General features: G+C 39.1%; 1 protein-coding gene across 5 annotated transcripts in view; it reads left to right on the forward strand.

Moving 5' to 3' along the window:
- The window catches only part of KLHL32 (kelch like family member 32), a 120,696-nt gene that overhangs the window by 20,462 nt on the left and 72,657 nt on the right, over positions 1–27,577 (forward strand). For 4 of the 5 annotated variants that reach the window (XM_051778188.1, XM_051778189.1, XM_051778190.1 and 1 more), the window contains 2 exons: positions 3,261–3,348; positions 5,864–6,044. In XM_051778188.1, coding sequence (XP_051634148.1) covers positions 3,326–3,348; positions 5,864–6,044 — 204 coding nt within the window. In that variant the 5' untranslated portion in view covers positions 3,261–3,325. Of the gene's footprint in view, positions 1–3,260; positions 3,349–5,863; positions 6,045–11,290; positions 11,371–27,577 lie in introns of those variants that run through there. The other variant, XM_051778192.1, reaches the window with a different exon arrangement.

Here is a 27,577-nt window from a genome sequence, read left to right on the forward strand (position 1 = left end):
TTTTTTGAAAACTCAGATGTTCGTTAGGAAGTAATGGAATTAGGAACCCGTGCCTTTTATTGCAGTAAGATGACTGAAGGGAATTTCAGTTTTGGTATTGGAGCACTTAGCTTTTTGCCTTTTCTAGCATTCTTAGCTTCACGGGTGTGTAACCTCTTAACACTTTTTAAAAGGTAAACTAAAGAAAAAATCTGGAAGAGCTATACTGACTGCATGGAACAGCAGCATAATTGCAACCACTAGCACTAAGATCTGCTGCTCAAGAAAACTGTCAGGGATTATTTGCTATAATCCAGCACAGTCAACAGAAAGTGAAGGCAAATGTTCTGCAGATGTTTCTCCACAAAAAAGATGTGGAACTTTGTGATCTTGATTTCTATTATAAAATCTAGACAGAATGGCCTCTAACAGACATTGATTCTTTTAGTTGGTTTCTTCTAAATCTGATGGTTTTGTCACACGCAGGTTTTAGTCCAGGATTTTCCCTGCCCTTGGCTCTTTGTCTTTCTTTTTTCTGTGCCTTCCCCGTCTTCACTCATGAGCATTCAGTCTTCTTGTCCAGCAATTAGAATTATTCCCAGCTGACCTCTGACATCTCTTCCTGTGATTGTGCTGTAGAAAAGCCCATCCCTTCTCGTCTATTTTGCCCAGATACCTATTTGGTTTTAGTATTGTGTACTATTCCACTGCTTCCCTTTTGCAAAAGAAGAAAACCAAGAAACAACTGCAGCTGTCTCACCTGGTCTTCATCACCAGCTTCTTCCATGTAATTTTTGTTTCCTCTTCTGACTTCTTTCTCACTTGTCATGTTCTTCTTGGCCTCATCCAAATTTGTTTCATCATCAAAATGAAAGATACTGCCCAATTTGCTTAAAACTGCCAGAAATCTTTTGATGCCCTTTTTTCTTCACAGAAGGATGTTTGCAAAAATCTTTGTTGTCTTATACTGAAGAGTGGATGAATAGTCAATTAGCCAATTATGTCAGAACGGATTAAAAGGCATCTCCTGTTCCTTCAGAGTAAAATTCTATACTTTAGTTTTGACTTAAGTGATTTGATTTTTTCTGTTCAAAAAACATGAGAACCCAGAAACTCTGTAATAAAGAATGCTCTGTTCTGCCCTTGACTCTGCTCAAGGGAGTGAGATTGGAACTAGATGATCTTTAAGATCCCTTCCAACCCAAGCCATTCAATGAGTCTGTATGGGGTAAAATTGATGGTGATTTTAGTGATCAGTTACTTTATGAGTTGAATATTTTTTCAAAATAGAGACATGGATGTCAGTAACCTGTTGCAATGCTCTGATGTTTAGAGAAGTGCTGTGTGGTTGTACTGTTAGATACAGACTATTTTCTTTTTTCTTTTTTTTTCTTTTCTAATTCCTGGTATTGAAAGCACCCGCTGGACATGCAGCAAGTATTTTATATTATTGTAATTATTCTGGGGAGTGGTGGTGGAGGGGAAAAGACTTCTTGAAATATTCTGGTCACTGTCCTTGAGGTGTAGGTTATCTTGAAGTTTAGTTCTGCCACCCTGTGGCTGCTGAAAGCCATTCTTAGAAGGTATGTGTTTTCTTGGCTGCTGGCAGTCACAGCCTTTTACTTTTAACTTCATGAATGCTGTTTCATGGAGAAAGTTGAGGGCCTTGTGGGTCCCATAGAGATGTATAAACTCTCTTATATTTTTACTGAAATATATAAATACTTGTTCACTGGAAATGCCATGTAGTATTTAGACATATAACTGGTCACCTCAGTTATGCAAGGCTGTATACTATTGATCATCAGATAGTCTTTTATTTTCTTTTTGTTGAGGTCTAGGAAAAATCGTGAAAGCATACTCTGGCAAAGTAACTGAAGATTTTGGTTCATGCCAGCTGCCCAATGCCTTAAAAACTAAAATGCCCAAGAACTTTCATTCTGTCCCTTATAATGACTGTGAACTCAATCTAAGAATTAGATACTATACTTTGAGAGTTCTTTGCATATTTATTGCCTAGCTTTGAGAAAGATGAGAAAATAAGTTCACAGAACAATAGAATAGTTTGGCTTGGAAGAGACATTTGAAGATCATCTAGTCCAGTCCCCTGCCATGAGGTGGGATATCTTCAGGCCAGATCAGGATCCATTTGTAATATTGTTCTCCCAGCCATTCCCTAACAATGATAAATGGGTCAGCTGTAAGTAATGGCCTGCACCTTTCAGCAGGTAATTAGTATCATAGCTTAAGTGGTAGCAACAGTGGGTGGTTCTGAAAAGCTAAGCTGCTGGTGCACAATGGTACGCTATTACAGTTGTATAAAACTTCCTTTTTTCAAAGGAAAAACATGAAACAGTATACACACATCCTGGAAGCAAACGTGTTCTTGAAAGTCATCAAACTCCAACTGTGTGGTTTCCAGTTGAGTTACATGATTATATGTGGTTTTATCACTAGGATGCAACAACTTCTTGCTCAGGTGGTAGCTGAAGTAAAATATGCCTTAAGTTACACAGTTGACCATGGACCTGGAATTTATTTTATCTGAATGTCTCTTCAGAAAAAAATATTCAGAATGCTGATATATTGAGGTATGTAGAAGATATAAAGCCACAAAGAGGATGTAAAGGCATAAAATGTGTTTTTACTTGTACAGCCTGTGGCTTCATTTTATATTTCTGTGGTTAAAGATCTTAATGATTCTATGAAGTCAGATAGCAATTTGGTAGTAATAGAAAATAAACTTCATTATTCTAAATGTCTGTAGCTGATGGCCTGAAAATAATAATGACCTTTCCAGTCTCACAAGAAAATAGTTTGTTATGAATCAGAAGACTGTTTGATTTTATTTTATTGTTTTGCTGAATTTTTTTCCTGAGTGTATTGCAAACCTCTTAGACCCTTGCCTGTGAGAGATGTAAGATTTTTATAGCTGGATGTTATTCAGGGAAGTAAGTAAACACTAATACATACTTTTGACCTACTCTTCATTGAGGGATTTTTGGGACAGTTATTTCCCTCCTCACCTCTCTTCAGTTTTTTGAAATTATATGTGTTCCTGTGTTTGTGGGAAGCATACCTCAAGGGCAGTAGGTGCAGGACATTCAGATGGTATGGTGAGAATTTCTAGAGAAGACTAGAGGAAAGGCCACTTTCATTGGCCAGAATTGAATACAGTCTGAAAGTTGCTTTTGAATTACATATCCTGAAAGTATTGATCTTTAAGGCTGAGGCTGTGTATGCTTTGAATTTTAACTTTCCTCTCTGTTCTCTCTTTCTAGCTGGAATGTTTGCTGCTTTCCCTACAGGGTTATAAGCTTTGATATTCAGAAGACCAAACTGAAAGATGCCATCTGAGAGGTGCCTGAGGTATAGTATTTGGTAGTGTGTAGGAAGTATTAACATTTAGGATGATGTTTGCTAAAGCATCAGTTAAGAAAGTAGAAAAAAGTGAAACTAATACTTTTGTTCATTAGATAGGAATTCACTTTATTAAATACATATCCATGTTATAATCTGCAAAATATTACTCTCTTGTTGCCACTTATCTCTAGTAAAGAGAAGTGTGCCTGGGATTGACTGGGGACCCACGGCCTCTTCATATGTTATGTTGTTTATGCCTTAGTTTATACTTGGAGTTTTTGATTGTGGAATCAACTTGCATTTTACATTTATGCATCTGAATTGGTGGCTGGTGACAATTTTGGGGGTGTGTAGTGTTCCACTGTTCAGGATGTATATTGCTCTTCCAGTTGTTTAAAATATTTTCAAAGCATTCTCTCCAAACTTATTTTTCTGCCTTCCCTTCTGTCGCTTTCCCAGTGTAGCCGTTCTCATTTGTATTGCCCATTGTCACAACAGAGTATTTGTTATTTATAATTTAATTACTTTCTGGAAACACTTTCAGGCAGAACACTCTGCAGAACTTATTAACTTAATTGTTTTTCTGCAGAACTTTTTAGTGGTGTGATATGCTAGTGGTTCTGTTTTACAGAGTAGCTAACACTGATCTGGGACCTCAGAGAACTACCTGATGCTACTGGAACACCATATCATTTCAGTTCTATTCCCCTTCTCCATGCCATGCTTCTGCAGTTGAAGAGAAACAGGACTTGCTTGCATTTGTAGCTGTTGAATCTGTCAACTGATAATATCGCTACAAAGTCGTCATGTTGTGTTTAATGATTCTATGTATTTTCATTCATAAATTCCATTAAATTGCCTTGCATGCATATGCTTCATATTTTTTAACACAAGGATTACAGGCAATTGATTTTTCATTTTGGCATTGAATTGAAAAATGGATTATGATAGAGCTCAGTTTAAAACCACAGGTGTTTTCTATTGAGTGAAATAGTCCTCTTGATGATGGTGAAAAAAGCAAGAGGAACAAAGGTCTTGCTTCACAGCACTGGGAGAGAGGCTAATAAAAACAGAAATAAAAAGAAGCCATCTCTGGGTATAATTAGCATATTATACTTGCACTGGTTTGATTTAGTCACTTTGCTATAGAAATGACAGAAGAGAAATAACTGTTAGAAATAATTCCATTGTATTTTAGCAAGTTAGATTTCTTGATAACTGTCATTTAGAATATGAATTGGGTTCAACAAACAGAACAGCTGAACAAAAAAAGAATAATTTGAATGAGTAATTTTTAAATGTATTAAGGACATGTCCATACATGAAACCTAAACTATCAAAGAGAGGCTGAAGTTCAGGTACAGGCTATTCCACTTTGGCCAGCCTTCTTCTGGAAGTAATGTCTTAGTTGTCGTCTTTTTTAAAAAGTAGGTTGGATTAGAGCAAACAGTCTGCAAGGCAGGGCTGCAGTAGTTTAGAGATGCCCAAGGTGCAGGAGTGGGATGGGCAGAGAGTGTGTATGGATAACAAAGGAGAATATAGCAGCCACACAGCTGCTGCATAGCATATGTGTGCTGTGAATTACATGATTGTAGTGGAAAGTTGATAGGTTACTCACCCCTTAATAAAAAAAAATAATTTATATCTTCACTTTGATATACAACCAAATGACTCTTTGTAAATTCACCTTCTATAAACACATAAATTCTCTGGCAATATAAACTGGTAGTCTCACAGATTTCAAATCAATTGCATTGTTTGGTGCCAAAGAGGATTTGCCAATATGTTTGATTTGGTTCTATTTACATCAACAGTTACATTGTCTCTTCTGCTGCTGCAGAAAAGGAAGCTGCCATCAGACAGTCTTAGACTGGATTATGTGCAAATCTTTTATTCATACATGGAGATATTCAGAGGTGGAGAAAGCCTTAGCATTTTAAAACAAGCAGACGTCTTTCCCCTGCCCCCAACACAAACCAGGCAATCAAAAAACTCCCACAACACTTCATAAATATGAATAACTTGAAATGGTCTGAAAACATTCAGTGGCACAGTATTAGTCTTGAACAGGCCACCTGAGACCATGATCCTTTGTTCTTTTTAGTAGAACTGATTGCATCCATCCATCCATCCTCCTTTCCACTGATGCATCAGTTGGAACCACTTAAAGTTTTCTGCAGTCCCTTAACCTAGGACCTTTATTATTCTCATTTGATTCTGAAATGATTCTGAATTAATCATGTGAGTTCAACTGACTTCCAGTACAGCAAATGAAAATCAGAATCACTGAGGTTTTTAAATATGAGTATGTAATCAGGTTTCATAATACTTTGTTATACTGAGCTCTTCTTGTGATGTCTATGCTATATTAAGATTTTTTGCCTGACAGGGGTCATGACTTTTTTTTGTTTCCAAGAATTATCAAACAATCTTGCCTTAGAAAAAGTTGTTCTGTGTTTTTGACAGAATATACTTGTTTCCTACATTTTTTTGACAGACTCTTTTCCCTTTCCCCTCTCAGTGTTCAGGAAATGCTGACAGGTCAGAGGCTTTGTCAGTCCAGCTCCCATAATGATGCTGTCCTGGCAGCCCTGAACCAACAAAGAAGTGATGGCATACTTTGTGATATTACCCTTATTGCTGAAGAACAGAAATTTCATGCACATAAAGCAGTCCTGGCAGCCTGCAGTGACTACTTCCGAGTAAGTACAAAGACTTTTTTCTTCATATAATAATATTAAAAATTATTATTGTGGGGGACAGGAATGGTTATAGACGTCATATTGAACAAGCTTTAAATTTGAGCCTTTAGAAAATTCAGGATTATTACAATTTAGTAGAGTATATAACTTTAAATATCTGCACACATGTCGTAGGAAAGAAATGTTAAAACATTTTTTTTAATCATTATTTATGGTAAGTCTTCCACCCCTCTTCACCCCCAACAGAAGTAGGCAATTTCTATGAATTTTATGCCTCAGTAAAGTCAGAAAGTGGAAGACTTTTTAGTAGAATGAAGAAATGTGTGTAGAACATTGGAGGCAGTTGTGATCAGAGGATTGTGAAGAGGAAACTGAGGGGAGACCTTGTCACAGTCTTCAGCATCCTCATGAGGGAAAGCAGGGGGCAACTATTGATCTCTTTATTCTCGTGACCAGTGACAGCACTTAAGGAAATGGCATGAAGATGAGTCAGGGGAGATTTAGGTTGGATATCAGGAAAAAGTTTTTCATCCAGAGGGTGGTTGGGCACTAGAACAGGCTCCCCAGGGAAGTGTTCACACCACCAAGCCTGACAGAGTTCAAGAAGCCTTTGGACAATAGTCTCAGGCACATGCTGTGATTCTTGTGGCTGTCCTGTGTAGGGCCAGGAATTGGACTTGATGATCCTTGTGGGTCCCTTCCAACTCAGCATATTCTATGAGTAGAGCATGAAAGCATGGGGAGAGAGAATGTAAATTTAATCATTACTGTGAGGGTGGTAAGGCCCTGAATCAGGTTGCCCAGAGAAGTTGGGGCTGCCCCTGGAAGTGTTCAAGGCCAAGTTGGATGGGGCTTTGAGCAACCTGGTCTAGTGAAAGGTGCCCATGGCAGGGGGAATGGAACTAGGTGATCTTTAAGGTCCCTTCCAACCCAAATCATTCTGTGATTCTGTGATAAATGCAATTTAATTCAGCTTGAGAGTGGATTTTTGTAGGATGTAAATGGTTACTCTCAAAGAGGAGGCTATAGTAATTTTTTAAATGTGGTAAGACTTATTTTCAGAAACAAGTGTTTCCAAAATGTAAAGATTAAAATACTCCCTGGGAAATCTAATTCAGATACTCAGCATGGAAAATTGAACCCAGGTGCTAAAATTGGAGTAACTGAAAAATTGAGTTTGCTAATAAGAAAGAGTATTCTACATATGAAGCAATTCTTCTAACCTTCATTATAATGTACCCGCTCAAAATGTTGGACTGTCTATTGCTCTGTAGTTGACTGGTATTTTTAAGTGTGAGTCATCCTGTTGTTAATCAGCGACTAAAGCTGAAATTAATTTGAAGGTCTATTTTCTCTGACAAAATTTTATTTAATATTTTGTCTACACTGTAATTGTAGCATTATGAACTTCTTCAAGGTGACCTTTTTGTTTTGTTACAATAGTAATACAGCGTATGACAACATACACTGTTCTATATCCTTAATTACCTGAGCAGAATTTTTATCTTCCTGTCAACTGTCTCTCACTTTTGGTTAGAATTTAGATTTAACTTATTCTGTGTATTTAAGAAATATTATTAACCTTGACGTTACTTTTTCTGTGATGGTGTTAAGACAATTGATTGCTCATTTTTTGAGCTTATCTGCATGCTTATGGTTTCTGCTACAGCATACTTTGTACTGCCATAGTTACTTCATAATGGTGCCTGGGCCCTGCTGTTACAGGGACTGCTTTGTACTTTTTTCCTTTTACTCCAGTGCACAGAGAGGGATTCTGGAGCTCTCTAGCTCTAGCAGGTGCTATATATACTTGTCAGTGATAGATATACTACCATGTTTGACTGAAATATTTTAATAAGGGTGCCATATCATTACTCCACATGTGACATTCTTTCCAGAGTTCAGTGTACAGTGTGCATAGAAACATCATAGAGTGGGCATCTGTGCCCAGCATTCCAGCAGTGAGGTACAGCTTCTACTTTGGTCACTTATTGATTGACATTGAGATTTGGGGCACTGTGACTTACTGTGTTATTTCCAGTTGAGTTACTTGGTATTGGCTGGACAGTTACTACAAATTAAAATCTTAATGCCCTTAATTGCTACATAAATATTTTCTATTCAAAAAACATTAAGAGAATGATCTATGCAGCATTTAGTAATTTGATCTGCTTCTAAAGTGTTATGGTTTGGTAGGATGTATTCTTCAGACTTTATGTATCAGCTGTAAATGTGGAACCTGTGCTTCCTGAAAGCAGGCAAACAGTTTTTATTATTAACGGACAAAAATCTTTGTTAGAAAATTGTGAAATGAGTCCTATGTTCTGTAGGAGGATGGCAAAAAATTTACTATACACTGTGTTCCTGAGTCTAATAATTTGGAAAACACAAGAGTTGATTAAAAAGTAATAATGTTTTATATTTAACCTGAGATTATTGATCTTTTTATATCTAGGGGGATTTTGAGCTATTCAGGTATTAATTTTTTAAGATTTAGGAGAATGATGCCAAACTTCATTCAGAGTCAGTGAAAAGAAATGAGTGTTTCCAGAGTATGATAAAAGAGGATAGAAGATTTATTTAGAATGAAATTAAAGACCATCTGACCAGATCTCTCTCAAATGGTCATAAAGACTAGAATCACATGCTTCAAAGTTAGCTCTTAATATTACATTATTTTAACCTAATTTTTCCCTGGATTTTCCTGGAGGAATTCTTGGGTGAAACTTGCAGATTTTCTAACACTGAAGTCATTTATTAAAAACTCATTGTCATGTGAAACTTACCTTTCACTACTTTTTTTTGAGATATAAGCACAGAACAGCAGTGAACAGGATTCTAGGAACATCAGATGTTGGAGTTGCCTTGAATAAAACTGAGATGACACAACTATATATCAGTCTGACACAAAGAACTTCCCTACCATAGCTTCTGGTTTCTACAGCTCGTAGATTTGATTTTAATATCCCGGCCTACTTTCAGCTTTATCTGGAGAGGCTCTCATCTGATTCTTATGATCTCACAGGTGTATTGGGTTTGGGTGGCTGGGTTTTGGTAGCATGGGTGGCTCCTGTGAGAAGCTGCCAGAAGCTTCCCCCATGTCTGGCAGAGCCAATGTCAGGTAGTTCCAGGATGGATCTGCTGCAGGCCAAGGCTGAACCAATCAGAGCAGGTATCTGGGATAACATATTTAAGAAGGAAAAAAAAAGTTACTGCACAGATGCAATTGCAGCCAGAGAAGAGCAGAGTAAGAATGTGTGAGAGGAACAACTCTGCAGACACCAAGGTCAGTGGAGAAGGAGGGGGAGGAGTGCTCCAGACTCCAGAGCTGAGGTTCCCCTGCAGCCTGTGATGAAGACCATGGTGAAGCAGCTGTGCCCTTGTAGACCATGGAGGTCAATGGGGGTTTAGAGATTCACCTGCAGCCTCTAGAGGAGATCCATGCTGGAGCAGGTGAATGCCTGAAAGAGGGCTGTGAATCCATGGGAAATCCATACTGGGAGGATCAATCCTGGCAGGGACCTGCAAACCTGTGGAGAGGAGCCCACGCTGGAGCATGTTTTCCTAGTAGGACTTGTGGCCCTGTGGGGGACCCAGTGTGGAGCAGGCTGTGCCTGAAGGACTGCACCTCATGGAAGAGTGACCCATGTTGCAGCAGTTAGTGAAGAATGTTGCCTGTGGGGTGGACTTGCATTGGAGAAGTTTGTGGAGAACTGTCTTCTGTGGGAAGGACCCCACCTTGGAGCAGGGCAAGGACTCCTCTCCATGAGCAGCAGTAGAAACAACCTGTGACCTTATCAAATTTTCTTTGAGGTTATAGTCTGGAGTAAAATCTTTTGCTTTTCTAAAACAAGCTGGAGTCCTGAGCTTCAGCAAAATACTTAAGGGCCAGCCTGCCATCCATTCTTCCAGTTGTCTTGTAGTTCCAACTGTAAAGAAACACTGGAGTTTAAATTCTAAGCATATCTCCTGGTTTGGGAATTTGCCACATTTGTACACCAAAATGTTGTGGGTTTTTTCTTTAAAAAAAAACAACAGCAAAATCTTAGGAAATTGGATACAAAGACCACATTGAAAATACAGAGTTAAATTGCAAGATTAGACACTTGAAAATTGGGTGTTTTGTCTTCTGCTCCTACGTGACCTCTTCTTTCTAAATGTGCTAAGGAATATAGTAGTTATCTCCACACCCTAAGAGAGTACAATAAAGAATAGTAACATATGTATTTTTATGAGTTCTTGTTTAAGCAACAAACAGCATTCTAGGTAAACTTTTCTGTATTGACATACTCTAATTTGCCATTTGTCTCAATCTATTGCACTGAGACAAGGCAGTTGAGTTAGTATGAGTGCATTGTGATAACTCTAGCAAGCCAAGTCATTTCCCATTAAAACATTCTTCTGCTTTTTTCCCCTCTGGGACCAAAATGAAGTGTTATTTCATGACTTCATTGGTAGGATTTTACAGTGTTGGCAGGTGATTATATAACCTCAAGATTTTCTTGTACAAAATGGATTGTTTTTTCAGTCAGAACAACTCCTTTCTTCGTTACTTTTCATTTGAGTAGGTTTATAGTTGCAGGACTTTGATCTTTCTCAAAAAGATTCAGATTTTCCATCTAATATGGATGAACAAAATTATATCAACTATCTGGAATAGATTTTAAAGTATCAATAATATTCTGATTTTTTTCCACAGTAAGCATACTCAATTCTTAGAAGAATTTTTCTTATCTGAAATGAACTAGTAGATTATAATTTTGCATACAGACTTTGTACTACTGACTGTCTCAGTTGATTCTTAAACAGTTTCTTTTCCAGGGTTTTCTGTATTACCTTTCCTGCCTGTTGACAGATAGTTTCCTCCCTTGCACACAACATTGCTGATTGTTCATATTTTACAGTATATTGCATTGTTTCTTGATAACGTTAGAGAATTAATTTTTATGAACAAATGCCTGAGGTGTGAAAGACTGTATGATGCAAATGGCTTTCAAATCTTGTTATATTCATAAAGAGGAAAAGGCTCTCCCTAATATATCTTAGGGATAGATCTAAAGACATAGTTGAAAAATCAGAATTAGCTGCTGCTTTTGCAGTATAATGTGATTTTGTCTTTCAGTATTTTATCATTGATACATATCTACTAAACAAACAATATTTTCCATACTATTGTACCCTGAAAGTGATGCTACTTAGAAATTGTCTGTCCAGATAACCTTTAGAAATCTTAGCTCTTCCCATAGGACCAAAAGAGCTCTACTCTTCTAAACAAACATTAGTTCTACCTGAGGACCTTCCCTACACCCGAGCCACATATGGATAGGTACGGCTGTTTCTGAACTTCCTGAACAAGACAAGGAGCAATGGCCATAAACTAAAACACAAGAAGTTCCACCTCAGTATGAGGAAGAACTTCTTTACACTGAGGGTGGCAGAGCACTGGAACACGTTACCCAGGGAAGTTGTGGGGTCTCCATCTCTGGTGTCATTGAAAACCCACCTATACACATTCTCTTCTCGTGTTACCTACTCTAGGTGACCCTGTCTTGGCAGAGGGATTGGACTAGATGATCTCCAGAGGTCCCTTCCAACCCTAAGGATTCTGTGATTCTGTAACCAACAGACTAACTTTCTAGCTTGAGCACTAGAAGAAGAATTTTTTTACTAAGAGTCAGGCTCACCAATAGGCTTGCTTTTCCTTGGCCCTCTTGCTTGAATCCTTACAAGCAGTACACAGGTTTTTCCCAAACTAGTTGTTTGGAAATACGACAGTACAATTGTAGAGATGTCAGATGAACATTCTAGAGTTGGCAAACCATGCACCCTGCTATGATTCCTTGCATCTTTTGCTCTCACTGATAACTTATATGACAATTGAAACATTTTCCATGAAATACCAAGCTCCCTTTCTGCTACCGTCATGATTTATGCAAAACTAGTAATATCCCAGCTATGTGGCATCTCTCATTTACTTATGCATCCTTGCCATATTCTTACTCTTAACATTCTTGCCCACAATCTGAGAAGCCTTAAGACTTAACCAATTAATTTCATATTGTCCTATGCCATTCTCCATTGTCGAAGCCCTTAATTCAGAAGCAATTTCCAATTGCTCTACAAAACTTCAGAGTACCGTATTTGTAGAATATTCTCATTTACTGTCACACCAGCAGTATTCTTGTATAAGAACTTTGATAAAGATCTCTATTAAATATGCTTAGATGTCTCTATTAAATATGCTCAGTAAGATAAAAATTTCCTCCTTCTTAATTCTCTGTTTAATCTCTCTTGTGTTTTTTGTTTGTTTGTTAATGCATTCTTCCTATGTAAAAATGCTAACTGCAAACTTGGGAAGGAATAGTCTTAGTAGTGGTTTCAGGCTTGAGATTATTGAAATTGTAATGTTCACTACTATACAGTGATGCTGTAAGAAATCTGAGGGCTATTTTGGCATGCTGTCTAACTGTTTAGCATTGTTTTTAAACTCTCCTACACATGAAATCAGCCAAATGTGCCAACACATGCATCTGAGTGATGCCAACAATGCACAAGGTATTTGAAGATTCACAGTGGTGTCTAGTGCTGTGAACATGTTACTTATACACCACCTATTGAGAATGAGAACTCAATGCTGTTTGCTTCCCATTAGAAAAAAAAGAAACTTGCTTAAATTAAGAGGAGGCCTGGGGAAAAAAATATAAGTTATACTACTAGCATAACATAAATGTTTAAATACAAATTAGAGTTTTTCTACTTATTATTCAATAACCTAGTTACAGTTGAGTGTGAAGAAAGCTGCACATTTCTTTACTTCTTAAAATATTGTTTGATATAAGCACTTCAGTACTTTGACTAAATTTAATCAAAGCCTTGGAAGTAATATAGCATGGGTGGGTGTGAAGTGTCTTGTGTAATATTTATCTGAACAAACTGTTTTTTACTTCTGGAGTATATACAAAAATGGTTTGCAAATGTATTAAAGATTTTAAAATAAATAATATTCTTTCAAAATGAACAAAGTAAGGAAGTGGATCTGGTTAATTTTACTTTGTTCATCCTTATCTTTGCAATTAATTTATTCTATGAGGCTCTTAAGCATTTTTTGTTTGCTGCAGGCAGAATTCCCAGAGCTCAGGAGTGTGGGTGTTATCAAAAGCATTTAGAAGGATATTCTCTTTTCTGAATTCTGTGTTCAAATTCCCAAAAGTTGTTATGCTGTCCTAGTAAATATGTTTCTGTTGTAGTTCTTATAGTTCATAAATGAATTCATTGCAATTCTGCCAGTGTTGGGTGGTAGACAATGTGGTGTCATATCATCTTGATTTTTTTTTTTCCTTTTCATTTTTTGAAGTGCCTGTATGGTAATTAAGTGCATTGTGGTTAAGTATGGCAGAATCAATTCTGCAGTTAATGAAATAGGCCATTGGAGACTGTGGCTCACTGTCTCAAATTAGACTAGTGTGATAACAACATGTGGTGTTTGGCTACTGTTCAGTTGATGCGTTTTCTCAGTTTAATACCGAGACAGAAAGGAATCATTGCAGCTATGTTGTTGTAGTTGCCGATTTTCTTTACAATCTTCTTTGCTCACTCCAGGCTACCTCAGTTTAATTTTGCAGTGCTGCCATAGCAGCACATTCAGGTGTTCTGAAGTTGGGCTGGGCTCAGCTCTAGTTTCTGTGTTGCTAAGTGTTTGCCAATGGAAAGCCAGTTTATTGGGGCAGGCCTGTGGCAGAGAAGTGTTTCATACCTGTTTTCTTCGCAGTCCCTATAGTCTGTTGAAGAGGTCTGATGTTTCAGAACATTGTTGGACAGAGCAGACACTCTTCTATCTCTTGTAGTGTCTGACACTATCTTCCTACACAACCTCAGGAAAATTTAAAATTATTCTGTGGGTGTAGTGAAGCTAAAAACACCCAAGGGAATTGCTTGGGCAGCATATCACTTTTAGCTTCAGTGACTAGGACCCACATACCATTTTAATAACACGAGAAGTATCCAACAAAAGAGATGAGTGGTGAAGAGCTAAAACCACAATCCAGTGGTTTCACTGTACATATAGTTGGTGTTAGGAAGTTTTAAGGCTCTTAAAATATCATCTGTCATCTCTTCAGTTGTACGGTCAGAATCACAGAGAATCATCAAGTCCAATCCTTAGCCCTGCACAGGAACATCCCCAAGAGTCACACCCTGTGCCTGAGAGTATCATCCAAGCGCTTCTTCAACTCTGTCAGCTTGAAGCTGTGACCATTTCCCTGGGGAGCCTGTTCCAGCACCCAACCACCCTCTGGGCGAAGAACCATTTTTAATATCCAACCTAAACCTCCCCTGACACAATTTCAGGCCATTCCCTCAAGTTCTGTCACTGGTCACCACAGAGAAGAGATCAGTGTCTGTCCCTCTTCTTCCCCTCGTGAGGAAGTTGTAACTGCAGTGAGGTCTGCCCTCAGTCTTCTGCAGACTGAACAGACCAAGTGACCTCAGCCACTCCTCATAGGGCTTCCCCTCAAGGCCCTTCATCATTTTCATTGCCCTCCTGTGGACACTCTAATAGCTTAATATCTTTCTTATATTGTGGTGCCCAAAACTGCACACAGTATTCCAGGTAAGGCCACAGCAGTGCAGAGCAGAGCGGGACAATCCACTCCTCGACTGGCTGTTGATGCTTTGCCTGATGCCCTCCAGGACACAGTTGGCCCTCCTGGCTGCCAGGGCACTGCTGACTCATATTCAACTTGCCAACAACCAGGACCCCCAGGTCCCTTTTCATGGCACTGCTTTCCAGCATCTCATTCCCCAGTCTGGATGTACATCCAGGGTTTCCCCATGCATTCCAGTGCAGAATCTGGCACTTTTCCTTGTTGAACTTCGTCATTGGTGATTGCCCAGTCCTCTAATTTGTTGAGGTTTCTCTGCAGGGCCTCCCTTCCTTCGAGGTAGTCAACAGCTCCTCCCAGTTTTGTGTTATCTGCAGACTTGCTTAGTATCTCTTCCAGTCCTGCATCCAAGTAATTTATGAAGATGTTGAAGAGCACAGGGTCCAAGATGGAGCCCTGTGGAACCCCAGTAGTGACAGGTCACCAGTCTGATGTTACCCCATTCACTATTACCCTCTGTGCTTGACTCGTGAGCCAATTGTTCACCCACCCCATGATGTGTTTATCCAGCTGTGTGCTGGACATTTTGTCCAGAAGGATCCTGTTGGAGACAGTATCAAAAGCTTTACTGAACTCCAAAAAGATGGCATCAACTGGCTTCCCTTGATCAACTAGGTGGGTTATCTTGTCATAGAAGGAAATCAGACAATGTAGTCCTTCATGTGAAGCAAGCTCCCTCCAAAAATGAGCTATCTGCTTTTTATACAATTAACTGATTACGTCTACGTAGACAGGTGTGGCCAGCACCGCCCAGCTAGAGGCTCTCAGTCCCACCCCCTGGTTATGCAAGTGGCATTACTTCTGCGCATGTGTGGGTACTTTGGAATTCCCCACCCGCATACCCAGTATGCCTCAGGGGTCCTTCTTAATTGAGTCGGTGGGTTTACTTCATCCTCGTCAGTCTCTCCTTCAAGTAACCTTGAAAGGCGATTAGCCAATCGTAGAACACCAATTAAATATATTTATACAAGATTCTCCCTCCAAGGAAAAAGTTCCCATTTTATCAGTGCTTGGTGGGGAAAGGATACACTCTCACAGGTGGCTGGGCCAAACACAGACCAAAAGTATCAACATCCCTGATACAGCTGGTCAAATGGAAGCTGTGCAGGATGCTTGATAAAGCTCGTTGCTCTCCTCTGAAGCTTTTCCAGGTCTAGTATATGTTTTGTGAGGTGAGGGTAAAAGACTTTTATGCAGTAGGCAAAATGTAGATTTCTGCATGGGCATAGGGTTGATTTCTGTTTTGTTCTCTCTTCCCTAAGAATTTCTAAGTTTCGATTACCTTCTTGTTTTTTTTTTTTTTGTTACTATTGCTAAGCGCAGGGATGATTTTTTGTTAAACTTATATGCTAATTTTTATAGCCACCATTTTAGAAGCCAGCTGCTTATCTAATACAATCCTTGGTTTATCACAGTTTATCACTCTCTGCACAGGCCTTTACTACCATTGAGGCTTTGCCTCAATGGACTTTCTAGCTGCACTACTCTTGCCCTTTTCCAGTTCTTCTCTAGTATGTTAAAGAGTCCACACTGAGGTGCTCCACTGGGATCATGACTCCCTGTGAAAACTGTCCCGGTCTCTTCTTGCTCACCATTTTATGTATTCAGTCACTTATTCAGGCAAAGATCTCTCCTCTTTTCTCTCCTGCTTAGTTTGCCTTCCAGGCATTTAAAGGCCTCTGTCAAAAGCTTACTCTTCACCATTAGATTGCATTTATTCCTTTAATATGTATAAAAACAATTATGTTTTTGTGTGTGTGTATGCCAAAACCAAATTAGAAATTAGCATCTCCTTGGACATGTGCAACATTCTCAGCTACTGATGAAATAACTTGGCCTCCCAGGGCCACGGAGTACCAGCTATGTGAATAGGCAACAAATGTACACAAAGCCCATTTTATATAAAAATTACAGAATATTAGGACACCTTTGGAAATGTCCATCTGCATTTTCAGAAGCTCTCATACCTGGCACTTAATCATGTATCTTGTCAGGGTTAGATTTCAACCAAGGAGTAGGTCTATAGAATTTGAGGGAATAATTAAATGAATATCATCGTGGTCTGTTAGTTTGGAAGGGTTTTGTTTGTTAGAGCTGAAGGAAAAGGCAAAGGATAAATGAGCATGGTCAAATGCAGACTACTAAAAATAAAATGAAGAGATGGTTTTATAGAGGCATTTGTTCCAGAGGAGATAGCTGATGGAGGGTAGAGCACAGCTGCTGCTGAAAACTACTGTGACAGATGACTGCAACATTAACACAAGCTTGGTTAGTCAAGTCATTCTTTTATTTCGCAAATTGTTAGTGCTTGTTTACTTTTTAGGTTTTTATCAGTAGAGGATATGAACAAACCAAAGAAAAATAGCTGGTTTTATTACTTTGCCTTTGTATAAAACAGTTTAATAAATATGGGGATGGCAATTAAGGGCCATACTTCAGCAAAATTGTGCTGTATTCTTAATGGAAAGCAAGATTTATAATTATAATGGAAAATAGGATTGTTTTAAAGGATGCGAAGGTTGTATAGTTCAAACTCTCATAAAATTGGCCAGATATGAAAGGTATCTAGTGCAAACCTTCATAAAATGATCCATTTAAAATTTCAGCATCAGATTCCTCACATAATAAGTGTGCTTTCTAGTTATGATGCAGAATGGAAGTAATTGCCACAGTTTATTATTGCTTGGAACATTTGGATGTCAGTGTCTAATGACATTCACATCACATTATAAATGGCTTCTTAGGAAGCTAATTATAATAACTACTAAGATTGTTACTCAAGTTCTGGTAGATTAAGCCTTGCTGTACAGCTATTTGGTTAGAGTTCATATGAACTGAGCTGGGAACTTGTCTCGATGGTATTGTATGAAGTATGTTTTTAAAAATAAGTCCCTTACAGGTGTCCAAGCTTTGATGAAGGTTTTTCCTAGGGGAAAAAAAAATTGCAGGAAGCTCTGTCTCTGTGAGTGAAATGTATTGTGATAGTTAAAATGCTAGTTCAAGAGCTAAGTGACTTTTATTCCAATTTTATTTTGGGCTTGCTTTTGATATCACTTGCTAAAATCATCAAAGGACGTGAACAATAGGCTTATGCATTCATTGGGAAGCATTAAAGCAATTTAAGCCAAAATTTGCAAATGTGACTCATCCTTTTCTGTGCTTGACTGGAAATGCTGGGAAAAAAATCTAGTTTTAGTTATGCTGCTTCCTTTATTTTCCAAAAAGCAGGCCTGCTTATGAGTGACTGTTGTTAGGACAGACTGTACATTACTGGAGTGTTATGCAGTGCTTTGCATGGCACTGTTCTTACAATTCAGTTTTCTTGCTTCTGCCATAAAATAAAAAGTAATTTGATATTCAGGACCACCTGCAATGACTTGTTAATTTTAAAATATTGGAATTAATAAGGTTACTGTAGCTGTAGTAGTTCACAGTTATTTTTTTTTATTCCGATACAGGTTTGCACATGGAAATTGTAGAATTATTTTGTTTCTATAATACTACTTGAACAAATTTTGAATATAGGTCTTTTTAGTGATGACTCAGCAACTCATTAGCAGTAGCATGATACAGTCTTCCTTTTTCCACGTGTCTTAAATTATGTTCATGCATCTAAGCAGAGATTTGGGGAAGACACATTACACTATTAAAGTGACTGTGAAAACATGAATTACATTTAATGAAGGTTTAAACAAGGATATAAGTTATTAGCAACAAATGCTTTTTAAAAAAAATTTACTTTTAAGTTTTTATTTTGACTTGAAACGAAGACCCTGTGCCTTGTTACAGTAAAGAAAATTACTTTGTTTTTGGTGGAATACCCACTATACAATCAGGAAAAAATATTGCATCCTTAGGTTCTCTAAAGTGTAACATAGTTTTTATTTCAATTTTCATTACTTATTCGGGCTGTGTAATTATGTATCACTGTCTGACATTGACATACTAAAAGAAACACCAAAGGTTCAGTGAAATTTGTTTTGCTAACAGTAATATGTGACACTTAAGTACTGGGAATAAAATTGTATAATTTGCTGCTCAGTTTTTGCTTTAACTATATATTCTCTTAAACTGTGAATGATAGCTGACCTTTTCATTTTATAGGATTCGTTTTAGTTGCTTGGCATATGCTTAAAACCAATATTTAGGTAGATTTCATTGGGCAGATGAGTTACTGCAGGCTCAGTTATCAGTGACTGATGTTATGTGACATTTTCTCTGGGAATTTATATAGAACTTTTTCAGAAGAATCATGTAATGAGCCTCTTAATCATGCTTCACGCAATTGGTATTGATGGATATGTTTTTCAGTGTGCAAGAGACTCCAGAGGACGTGGCTGATGATTGATTTAGGATAGATAGGCTTAAATTGGGAGGGAAACAAAGCTAGTTATGAGAAGAACAAAGCACATTTTTACATGTTGTAAAGAAACATTCACATATTAAATTGGTTATTTGGATAAGTATACATTGCACATCTAGAACACAGTTGATATTTAACGTGGACATTGTTATCTGTCTAAGCAGTATTTTGACTCCTATTCATACATTCTGAATATTTTCTTTTTTGTTGCAATAGGTGAAAAAAAGAAAGAAAAAATTATATTGCTTACACAATGAAGGATTATATTTTCTTAACATGAAGTTAAGAAAACCTAAAGGTTAATTCAGGAGTAATGCAACAAAGTAGATTAAATAGATTATGTTTTATTTATTTAATACTACTGTTACACGAACAGGGAATTGCTATTTTTAATACAAACTGCAAAGTATAATGTTTTGTCATGAAAAAGTTTATAGTCCAAATAGATAATCTCAGGACTGGATACTTAGAAGTTTGAGTGACCTGTATACAGATAAGTTTAGGTCCCAAATCAGAAAGAGTGCATGACTGAGCTCTTCCATTGATGCCAGTAATATTTCTCACAGGCTGAAAATTACACATGAAATAAAAAAAAGCTTCATTTTAAAAAAATAAAATAATCTATTTTAATTTATGGTAAAAATTTTTTTTCCCCATAACATTTGACCAGGGTTCTTACAATATAGTTGATAATAAGAAGGAAAAGTAGGAGTGAGTTTTTAGTACAGAGCTCTGTAGTGACTTAGAGGTGAGAAAGCTCACGTGCACTGAACTTAACTTGCTCTTAGTTCCTCTTGACTTCCTGGGTGTTTGTCTCTTTGCCTGTGGTGCAATGAAAGGAACTACAAGAATGCTGGTTCACCCTGTGCCGACTTTCCACTCTCCTTATCTGGTAGTGATTGTGAGGAAGTGCAGAAAATGCTTGTGCACTTTACAGTAGAGAATGTGTTATATTCCTGGACAACCACCCAAGAACAACAGCTGAAGGTAAAGGCAGGCTCTTGCACATCAGTTGCGAAAGCTTTCCACTGCCAGTCAGTTGAGGATGAAAGATGACAGGCTAAGCCAAGGGGCGAGATGGACTGAGTTGAGGTATTTGCATTGTATTTTGTAAAACAAGCTTGGCCTTGCTGAAACTCTATGAACATCATGTGAATGCAGCTTTTAATGGAGGTGATTCTAAAGTATCCCAGACCTTTAATATTGTGCTTGCTGCCTGCTGTTAAGTCTGACGTTGAACAAGAGTTTATGAAGGTTAAAGCTATGCATTGTTGGGGAGTTCCAAATGTTCATTTTGTGTTGTGGTGGACTTGGATCTAGGGCTGTTGGTAATTACTAAAGTAATGTTTGAGAAAACAGAGGGAGGAAATTTGGAAATGTTGCTGTTTGGGTTACTGTATTGCTGTAGTAAGCTCAGCTTATTTGCTGGTTTTTGAAAGTTTAGATTCCTTTTGAAAGTTGCATTTAAAATTGAATCAAACAAAAATGGATAATGATGAATATCTGTTCACAATCTTGCTGAGGGAACTTTGAGATATTTTAGAGGTTATTGCTACGCACTGGAACCATGTACTTTAGTCCTGGAAGAGTCAGGGTATTTCTTGAAGGCAGTAATTTAAATGGTCATTTATTTGCTCATCTCCCATTTGGAACTGTCATGGTTTGAGATGGCCCCAAAATCCAATCCCCTAGCTCTATTCCCCCTCCCACATCTCAACCTAATGTGAGATGGGTTTTTCCAGACAAAACACACCAGACTCAAAGTGGGGGAAAGGGAATATATTACAATGACTGTACAAATAAATACCACATCACATTATACACATGATCACAACTATCTCTACCATGACATATGTATTTACAGTGGATCAGATCTCTTCTCCCCTCCAAATAAAAGTCCAGGAGGGAAAGAAGGACAGATCCCTTCCAGTCTTTGAACAGCAGCATCTTCTGAGGCAGCAGTCTGTCTGTCTTCTCCACATGCAGCAGCTGATAGCTGGCTTTCTGCCAGCATCCACGAGGGAGGTATTCAAGCCTCTCTCGGCCCCATCGCCTCACAACCGAGGGGTCTTCCGTGGGCTTCGTAACCCCAGACAAGGTCGTATCACCACGTCATATCACGAGCACAGGGGGGTCTTCGTGACGGTCTGGTATCTCCAGGAGACTCAGCTCCTTGCAGGGCCTCTGTGCCCTGCCTTCAGGCTGCCACCGTGGCAGCAGTGCAAGGGGGGGGAGCCAAGGTCAACTCCCCCCGCATTCCTCTGGCCGTCCCGGTCCAGCTCCGGGACGCTCTGAGCTTCTCAGCTCCTCTCTCTCTCTGGTGCTGCATGTCTAAAACTCTTCTCCTAAATAGGAGTCCATGTCCCTCTTCTCCAAGAGGGGTCTCAAGGGAGTTTTAGGGGATCTGGTACAGTCTTACCCCCAGAACTCTGTCTCTCAGGCTGCTGGCTCTCTTTCTCCCGGCTCTCCTTCCAGGAGTCCTTTCTCTGGTGTTGCATGTTGTTTCTGCTGCTCCTCCAGTTCAGGTGTTATCTGCTCTGGCTCTCTGCCACCGTTTCTCTGGTCAGAGCCGGCTGCTGCTCTGCGCCCATGGAGAAAACATCTCCCGGCATAACCACAGGCACCTAGCCCAGCTTTATGCTGTTCCAGGTCCCTGCAGCCCCCCAGCCAGGGGCTGGGAGGGCCCCAGAGGGCCCAAGGGGCTCAGAGCCCCTTCCTCGTGGCTCTACAACATGGCCACCTCTCCCAACAACCAAACCTACAACTCTTCTTTTCCGGTGAGATTGTGGGATGTTGACATTTTTTGCAGGAGCGCCCATTGGACAGAACTTCAAAACTTCCAGGGGTTTCCACCCCTTGGGGTCTACCACTTTTCTAGCCTCTGGGGGAAAACAAGATTCAAACCATGACAGGAACATATCAGAAAAGCTGACTAGTGGCTGATGTAGTTGAAGTAATGGATGAGCATAAGAAGATCAAGATAGGCAAACTGAAGGCATTTTGTGTGGATTCAGCCTCTCATCATTTGCAATCTATAATTTTTTTCTTTAAAGAGCCACTCACCTAAGGATTTTTAATCTGGAAATGACTTCATGTGAGTTGAGAAAAGTAAAAGAAAACTTCGCTTCCTGTGACAAATTACTATGTGCAAGAACCAAACTTACAGGTGCAAACATTTCTAAGATTATTATTGCTGTCATTGTAGCTTTCATTCAACATCTTCAGGAAGTTCTTCTGTTGTTGTAAAATGAATACACACAAAAGACACAGTTCACACATCTCTTCAACTTTAATTCCTCAGTTTGCTCAACCCTTTACTCTTAAGATTAAAGTTTTCACCTGTTTTAAGCATCTAGGCTAAGCTAAGTGTTTAGGCTTCTTTTACAGTCAGAGTAAAAAAGAATACCTTATCCCACTAATGTCTCTATCTTGGAGTCTAAACATGCCTATTTCTATCTATTGATCTGTCTATCTAGTGATATAAAACACTTTTACTTACTTTTGTTATACAGCTACCTAACTTCAGATACTGTTATTGCAGGCCCTGATGACAATTTCCTTTCATTTTCTCTCAAGTTTCCAGGTATTTTACCAATTTTCCTTCTACTTGGTACTTACCCAATGTATCATATTATTGGTCATTTAATGATTTTAATAATTCTCTTAAACATCTTTTAAGCGTTAAACAGGTTTTATGCAGATTTAAATTAGAATCCAGTGGTTACCTCAGTGTTCAAATATTAATTTTTTTCAAAACTTTCAGCAGAAAACTTATAGAAGTTCAATAATAAGAATTCCAGCTCATAGCAGTAAGTTACTTAGGATTTCAGTCGCCGCATTTTTTTGACAGCATAATCATTTGTTCTTTTTGTATCCATTTTCCTGTCTCCTGACACTGTGTATGTTTTGGTTCTGTTTCTTGCCTTTAAAAGGCCACTAGGCTGGGTGGAATTCACTGACAGTTTGCTTGTGTAAACTATCTTACAACTTGGTTTAAGTTGTTTTGTGATTTACTGTTTGCTGTGACTGACACGGCTGTAAGACTGATATGTTCAAATGAGGAAAAGCTCATTACTCTCATGGGTATGGAACATCTGAGTAAGTAAGAAAATAACTCAAAGGCAAGGATCAATTCTGGATCTCACCATTGTAACAGTGAGCAATTTGTATTTTGGGGATTTTGAATATCATCTTATGTGTCTGTTACTCTGGTGCCTGTTCTTCCAGTTATATGTTGTGAAGGAGTCTATATATATATATTGCTGCAGTGCTTCCTGACTGATAAAATCGATGTATCCAGACATTTGAACAGTAATACATTATTCTAATTTGATAGTATTTTACAGCTGTCTTGCATTTTGCTTTTGAAAGCTAAGCAACAGCATGTTGCCATGCTGAGCATGGGAAGTTAGACACAAAGACTGTGCTAAGCATCTTTTACTTGGGCTCTTCTGCCTGGTTACATCAGATCTCATCACATCTGGGCCTCTACACCCTGTGGTTTTCTGCCACTCAGTTCTGAGCTCTTGTCTTTTGTGTTCTTTGTTTGCAGAAGAAAACATTTTATAAAGGTACCTTTGGCTGCTGAGGGCAAAGTTGTGAAACTACAAGTGCGCTCTGTATTAAATGCCCATCAACTTACCACATTACTTTAAAGTCAAGTTTTCAGGAGTCTGAGAATTTTTTTTTGTTTGAATATTTTTATCCAAGAATTGTGTGTTTTGTTTTCTTTTTCCTTTGGGTATAGTTCTGTAGCTTTGTTTCTGATTTAGCCCAAGATGAGAAGAAGAATGGAGGGTTGATTCCTCCCTTCCTCCAAAAAGAGGAGCTAATAAAGTGTCAGTGAGCACCACGAAACTAAGGCCATCCAAATTTGTAGCATCTGAAAGAAGGGTGACCTCAGGTGGAATTCTACAAATGCAATATATCCATTTGTGACAGCATGTTAAGACTTGAATTTTGGAGCAGCTGCCACAGAATGGCAAGCGGATTGTATTTACTTTTCATTGAGGGATTTGCTTTACTTATGTCAAATCTTAACTGAAATAGCAGAATTTAAAGAATCAATTTATTTACCACAGCGTTGGCTAATTATATGATTGGATGGCAGAACAAGATCTGGATGTTTAAAGGAACTGGAAGAAAAGATAAGTCGTTACATCATTGGGTTTTATTATAAAAGGAATCTTTGGTTAACATTGGCAATTTGTACTGCCCGCTCTCATGAAGGTCTTGAAGGGGAAATGAGCCATTTTCAAAGAGATTTTATTTTGACCAAGTGGAAATGTTTTAAAATAAGGTATAATAGCATTGTCGAATGAAGTCAGTAACTAACATGATTAACATTTCATGCTTAACCAAATTTGGTAACTTTTCTGGTAAATTTGACTTATAATTGTGCACTTGTCCAGATATTTTGTATTTACTTTGTTTTTCCTGTCTTGTCACTTCTGCATCCACCTGAGACATTTATCTTATTGCCTTGTTTTTAACGTACCCAGGGGAAAAATAAAGTAGGCTACTAGCCTTGCATTAAAAGCATGACTAATGGATCTCTTTAAGCTCACAAAACCTCAGAGTATTTTCAGAGATGCATCTTAAATTAGAGTTTGACAGCCCAACCATAACTCATTCTCCAGGTATTGGTGAAGTCTCAAACTATGATTTAATGATTCACATTTTTTTGCAGTTAAAACTACAATATTCAAGTACCGTAGAGCAAATTAAAAACTGAGTTTGAATTCAATTTCTGCCTATGTTAGAACAGATTTTTTTCATGCTGGATTAAACCTTAAAACTACAAAGCTGAGAAGGAAATTTGCCTGCTGGTGAAGGCAGTATGGATCACTGAGCAGTACTAAGTTCATCTAAGTGGCGGACTACTTTCCTGAAGGCTAATCCAGTTCAGCTGAATGTGAACTGTCTGAGGACCATTGCAGACCTTATCTTTCAATCTGATTCTTTGGCCTTGCCTCCTGAAAATAGATGTAGTTCATATTTAGTATCAAAAACCTTCACAGAATACTGGAGGGTATTATTTGAGAAAATGAAGTCTGAATAGCAGATGGCATCACATCTACGATGGAACGACTACCTCAGTGGACAAGGGAAGGGCTACAGATGTCATCTATCTGAACTTCTGTAAAGTCTTTGACATGGTCCCCCACAACATCCTTCTCTCTAAAGTAGAAGGAGATGGATTCAGTGAGTGGACTGCTGGATGGATAAGACAGTGAGTCAATGGCTCAGAGTCCTGATGGACATCAGTGACAAACAGTGTCTCTTGGGGGTCCATATGGAGACCAGTGTTATTTAATATCTTCATCAATGACACAGATAGAGGGATCAAGTGCACCCTTGGGGAATTTGCAGATGACACCAAGCTGAGTGCTGGAGTTGACACACCTGAGTGATAGGATGCCATCCAGAGGGGCCTGGACAATCTTGAGGAGTGGGCCCCGGGGCATCTCATGGGGTTTAACTATAGCAAGTGCAAGATGATGCACCTGGTTTCAAGCCCTGGTTTCAATACAGGATGGGAGATGAACAGATGTAGAGCAGCCCTGCTGAGGTGGAAGAGCATCTGGACATGAGTCAGCAATGTGCACTTGCAGCCCGTAAAGGCCATTGTGTCCTGGTCTGCATCAAAAGCAGTGTGGCCAGCAAGATGAGGGAGGTGATTCTGCCCCTCTACTCTGCTCTGGTGAGACCCCACCTATAGTGCTGCATCCAGCTCTGGGCTCCCCAGCATGGGAAGGACACTGACCTGTTGGAGCAAGTCCAGAAGAGGACACCAGGTTGATCAGAGGGATGGAGCACCTCTCCTATGAAGAAAGGCGGAGAGAATTGGGTTTGCTCAGCCTGCAAATAAAAGGCTTTGGGGTGACCTAATTGTGGCCTTCCATTATGTAGACAGAGCCTACAAGAAAGCTGGAGAGGGACTTTTGACAAGGGCATGTAGTGATAGAACAAGAGGGAAGGCTTTCAGTTTAACTGAAAGAGGGTAGGTTTAGGTTAGACATTGAGAAGAAATTCTTTACTGTGAGGGTGGTGAGGCACTGGAACAGGTTGCTCAGAGAAGTGTTTAAGGCCAGGTTGGATGGGGCTTTCAGCTAGTCTAGTGGAAGGTGTCTCTGCCCACAGCAGGGAGTTGGAACTAAATGATCTTTACAATCCCTTTCAACCCATATGTACCAGGGTGAATTTATGCTGATACTTTTGGTCTGTGTTTGGCCCTGCCACCTGTGAAAGCTTTGCTCTTTCCCTTACCAAGTTATGGGAAAACAAGCACTGATAAACGGGAAAGTTGTCCTTGAAGAGAGCTTCTTGTATAAACAGTTTTAATTGGTATTCTGTGATTGGCTAGTTGTCCTCCAAGGTCGCTTGAAGGAGAGATTGAGGAGGAGGAGGATGAAGGATACCCCCAGACTCATTTGGAAAAGACCCCCTGAGTGCAGTACGCAGGCGCAGGGAAAGCCACGCGTGCACAGAAGAGATGCACTTACATAACCAAGAGGTGGGACTGAGTGCCTCTGGCTGGGCGGTGCTGGCCACACCTGGGAGGTTGTGGCCACTCAATTAATTGTATAAAAAGCAGATAGCGCTTTCTTGCGGGAGAGCTAACTTCACGCCAAGGATAATGTTGCCTTTTGGCAGGGATGCCTGCCAGTTTGTGAACTTACTGACTCTCCAAGGATGCAGCTTCTGCCATGGGTAATTATAGGCATGCTAGGTCGGTAAGATAACTTTATGGGCAACAGCTGGGTAACTGGGGAGGTCGTGCTGGGGGCTTATTTCTCTCCTTCTCCCTCCCTTTTGGGTTTGTTCGTTTTGTTGGCCACCTCTTGGTAATAAATATTGGTTTTTGTTAAGCTTTTAACGGTGTCTTGGTTTCAAATTTCAGTATGGTTTTGAACCCTCCCTACTACACCATACCATTCTATAATTCTGTGCAAAGCTGTAGTCTTGTTGCTTACTGGCAGTGCAGTTCTGATAGCCCATTGCACCCTATGTCTGTAGTGGAAAATAAGGTGAATGAGGGCTTGTTTTCTGGTCCTGAAAGGGACTGGCATAGCATGACTTGTGATAATATGGCTAAACATCTGCAAACGGGCTGGCTTTATCTAGGCTGCCTGTTTGGAACAGCTATGGCTTGAGTTATCCCCAGGACCGTAATCTGAGCATTGCCTGGGAGAATGCTAGTTGGCAAGGATCAGAGCTCTTCTGGAGGCTGTGTTTGTTAAACACTCTGGATGATTATGAACAGTGACTGAGCTAGTGGCCTGATCCTGCTGAGTTTGCTGTTAGGTGTAGTAATAAAGCTTGTGTAAAGACAGTGTTGGAACCTGCGTTAAAATAATCTCCTAAACATAAAGTTAGTAAGTCTACACAGAAGAGGTCATATAGAAATGATGCCTGATCTACAGATGAGATTCAGTTAAGTGTTTCTCTGTTTCTCTGTTAAACTTAACTCATAGTGTGGAACATCATCTCTTGATCAGAATTAAAAC

This window comes from Manacus candei, unplaced genomic scaffold (genome assembly GCF_025592945.1).
Source record: "Manacus candei isolate 608988 ecotype Guabito, Panama unplaced genomic scaffold, ASM2559294v1 h1tg000011l, whole genome shotgun sequence".
Classification (NCBI taxonomy): Eukaryota; Metazoa; Chordata; class Aves; order Passeriformes; family Pipridae; genus Manacus; species Manacus candei.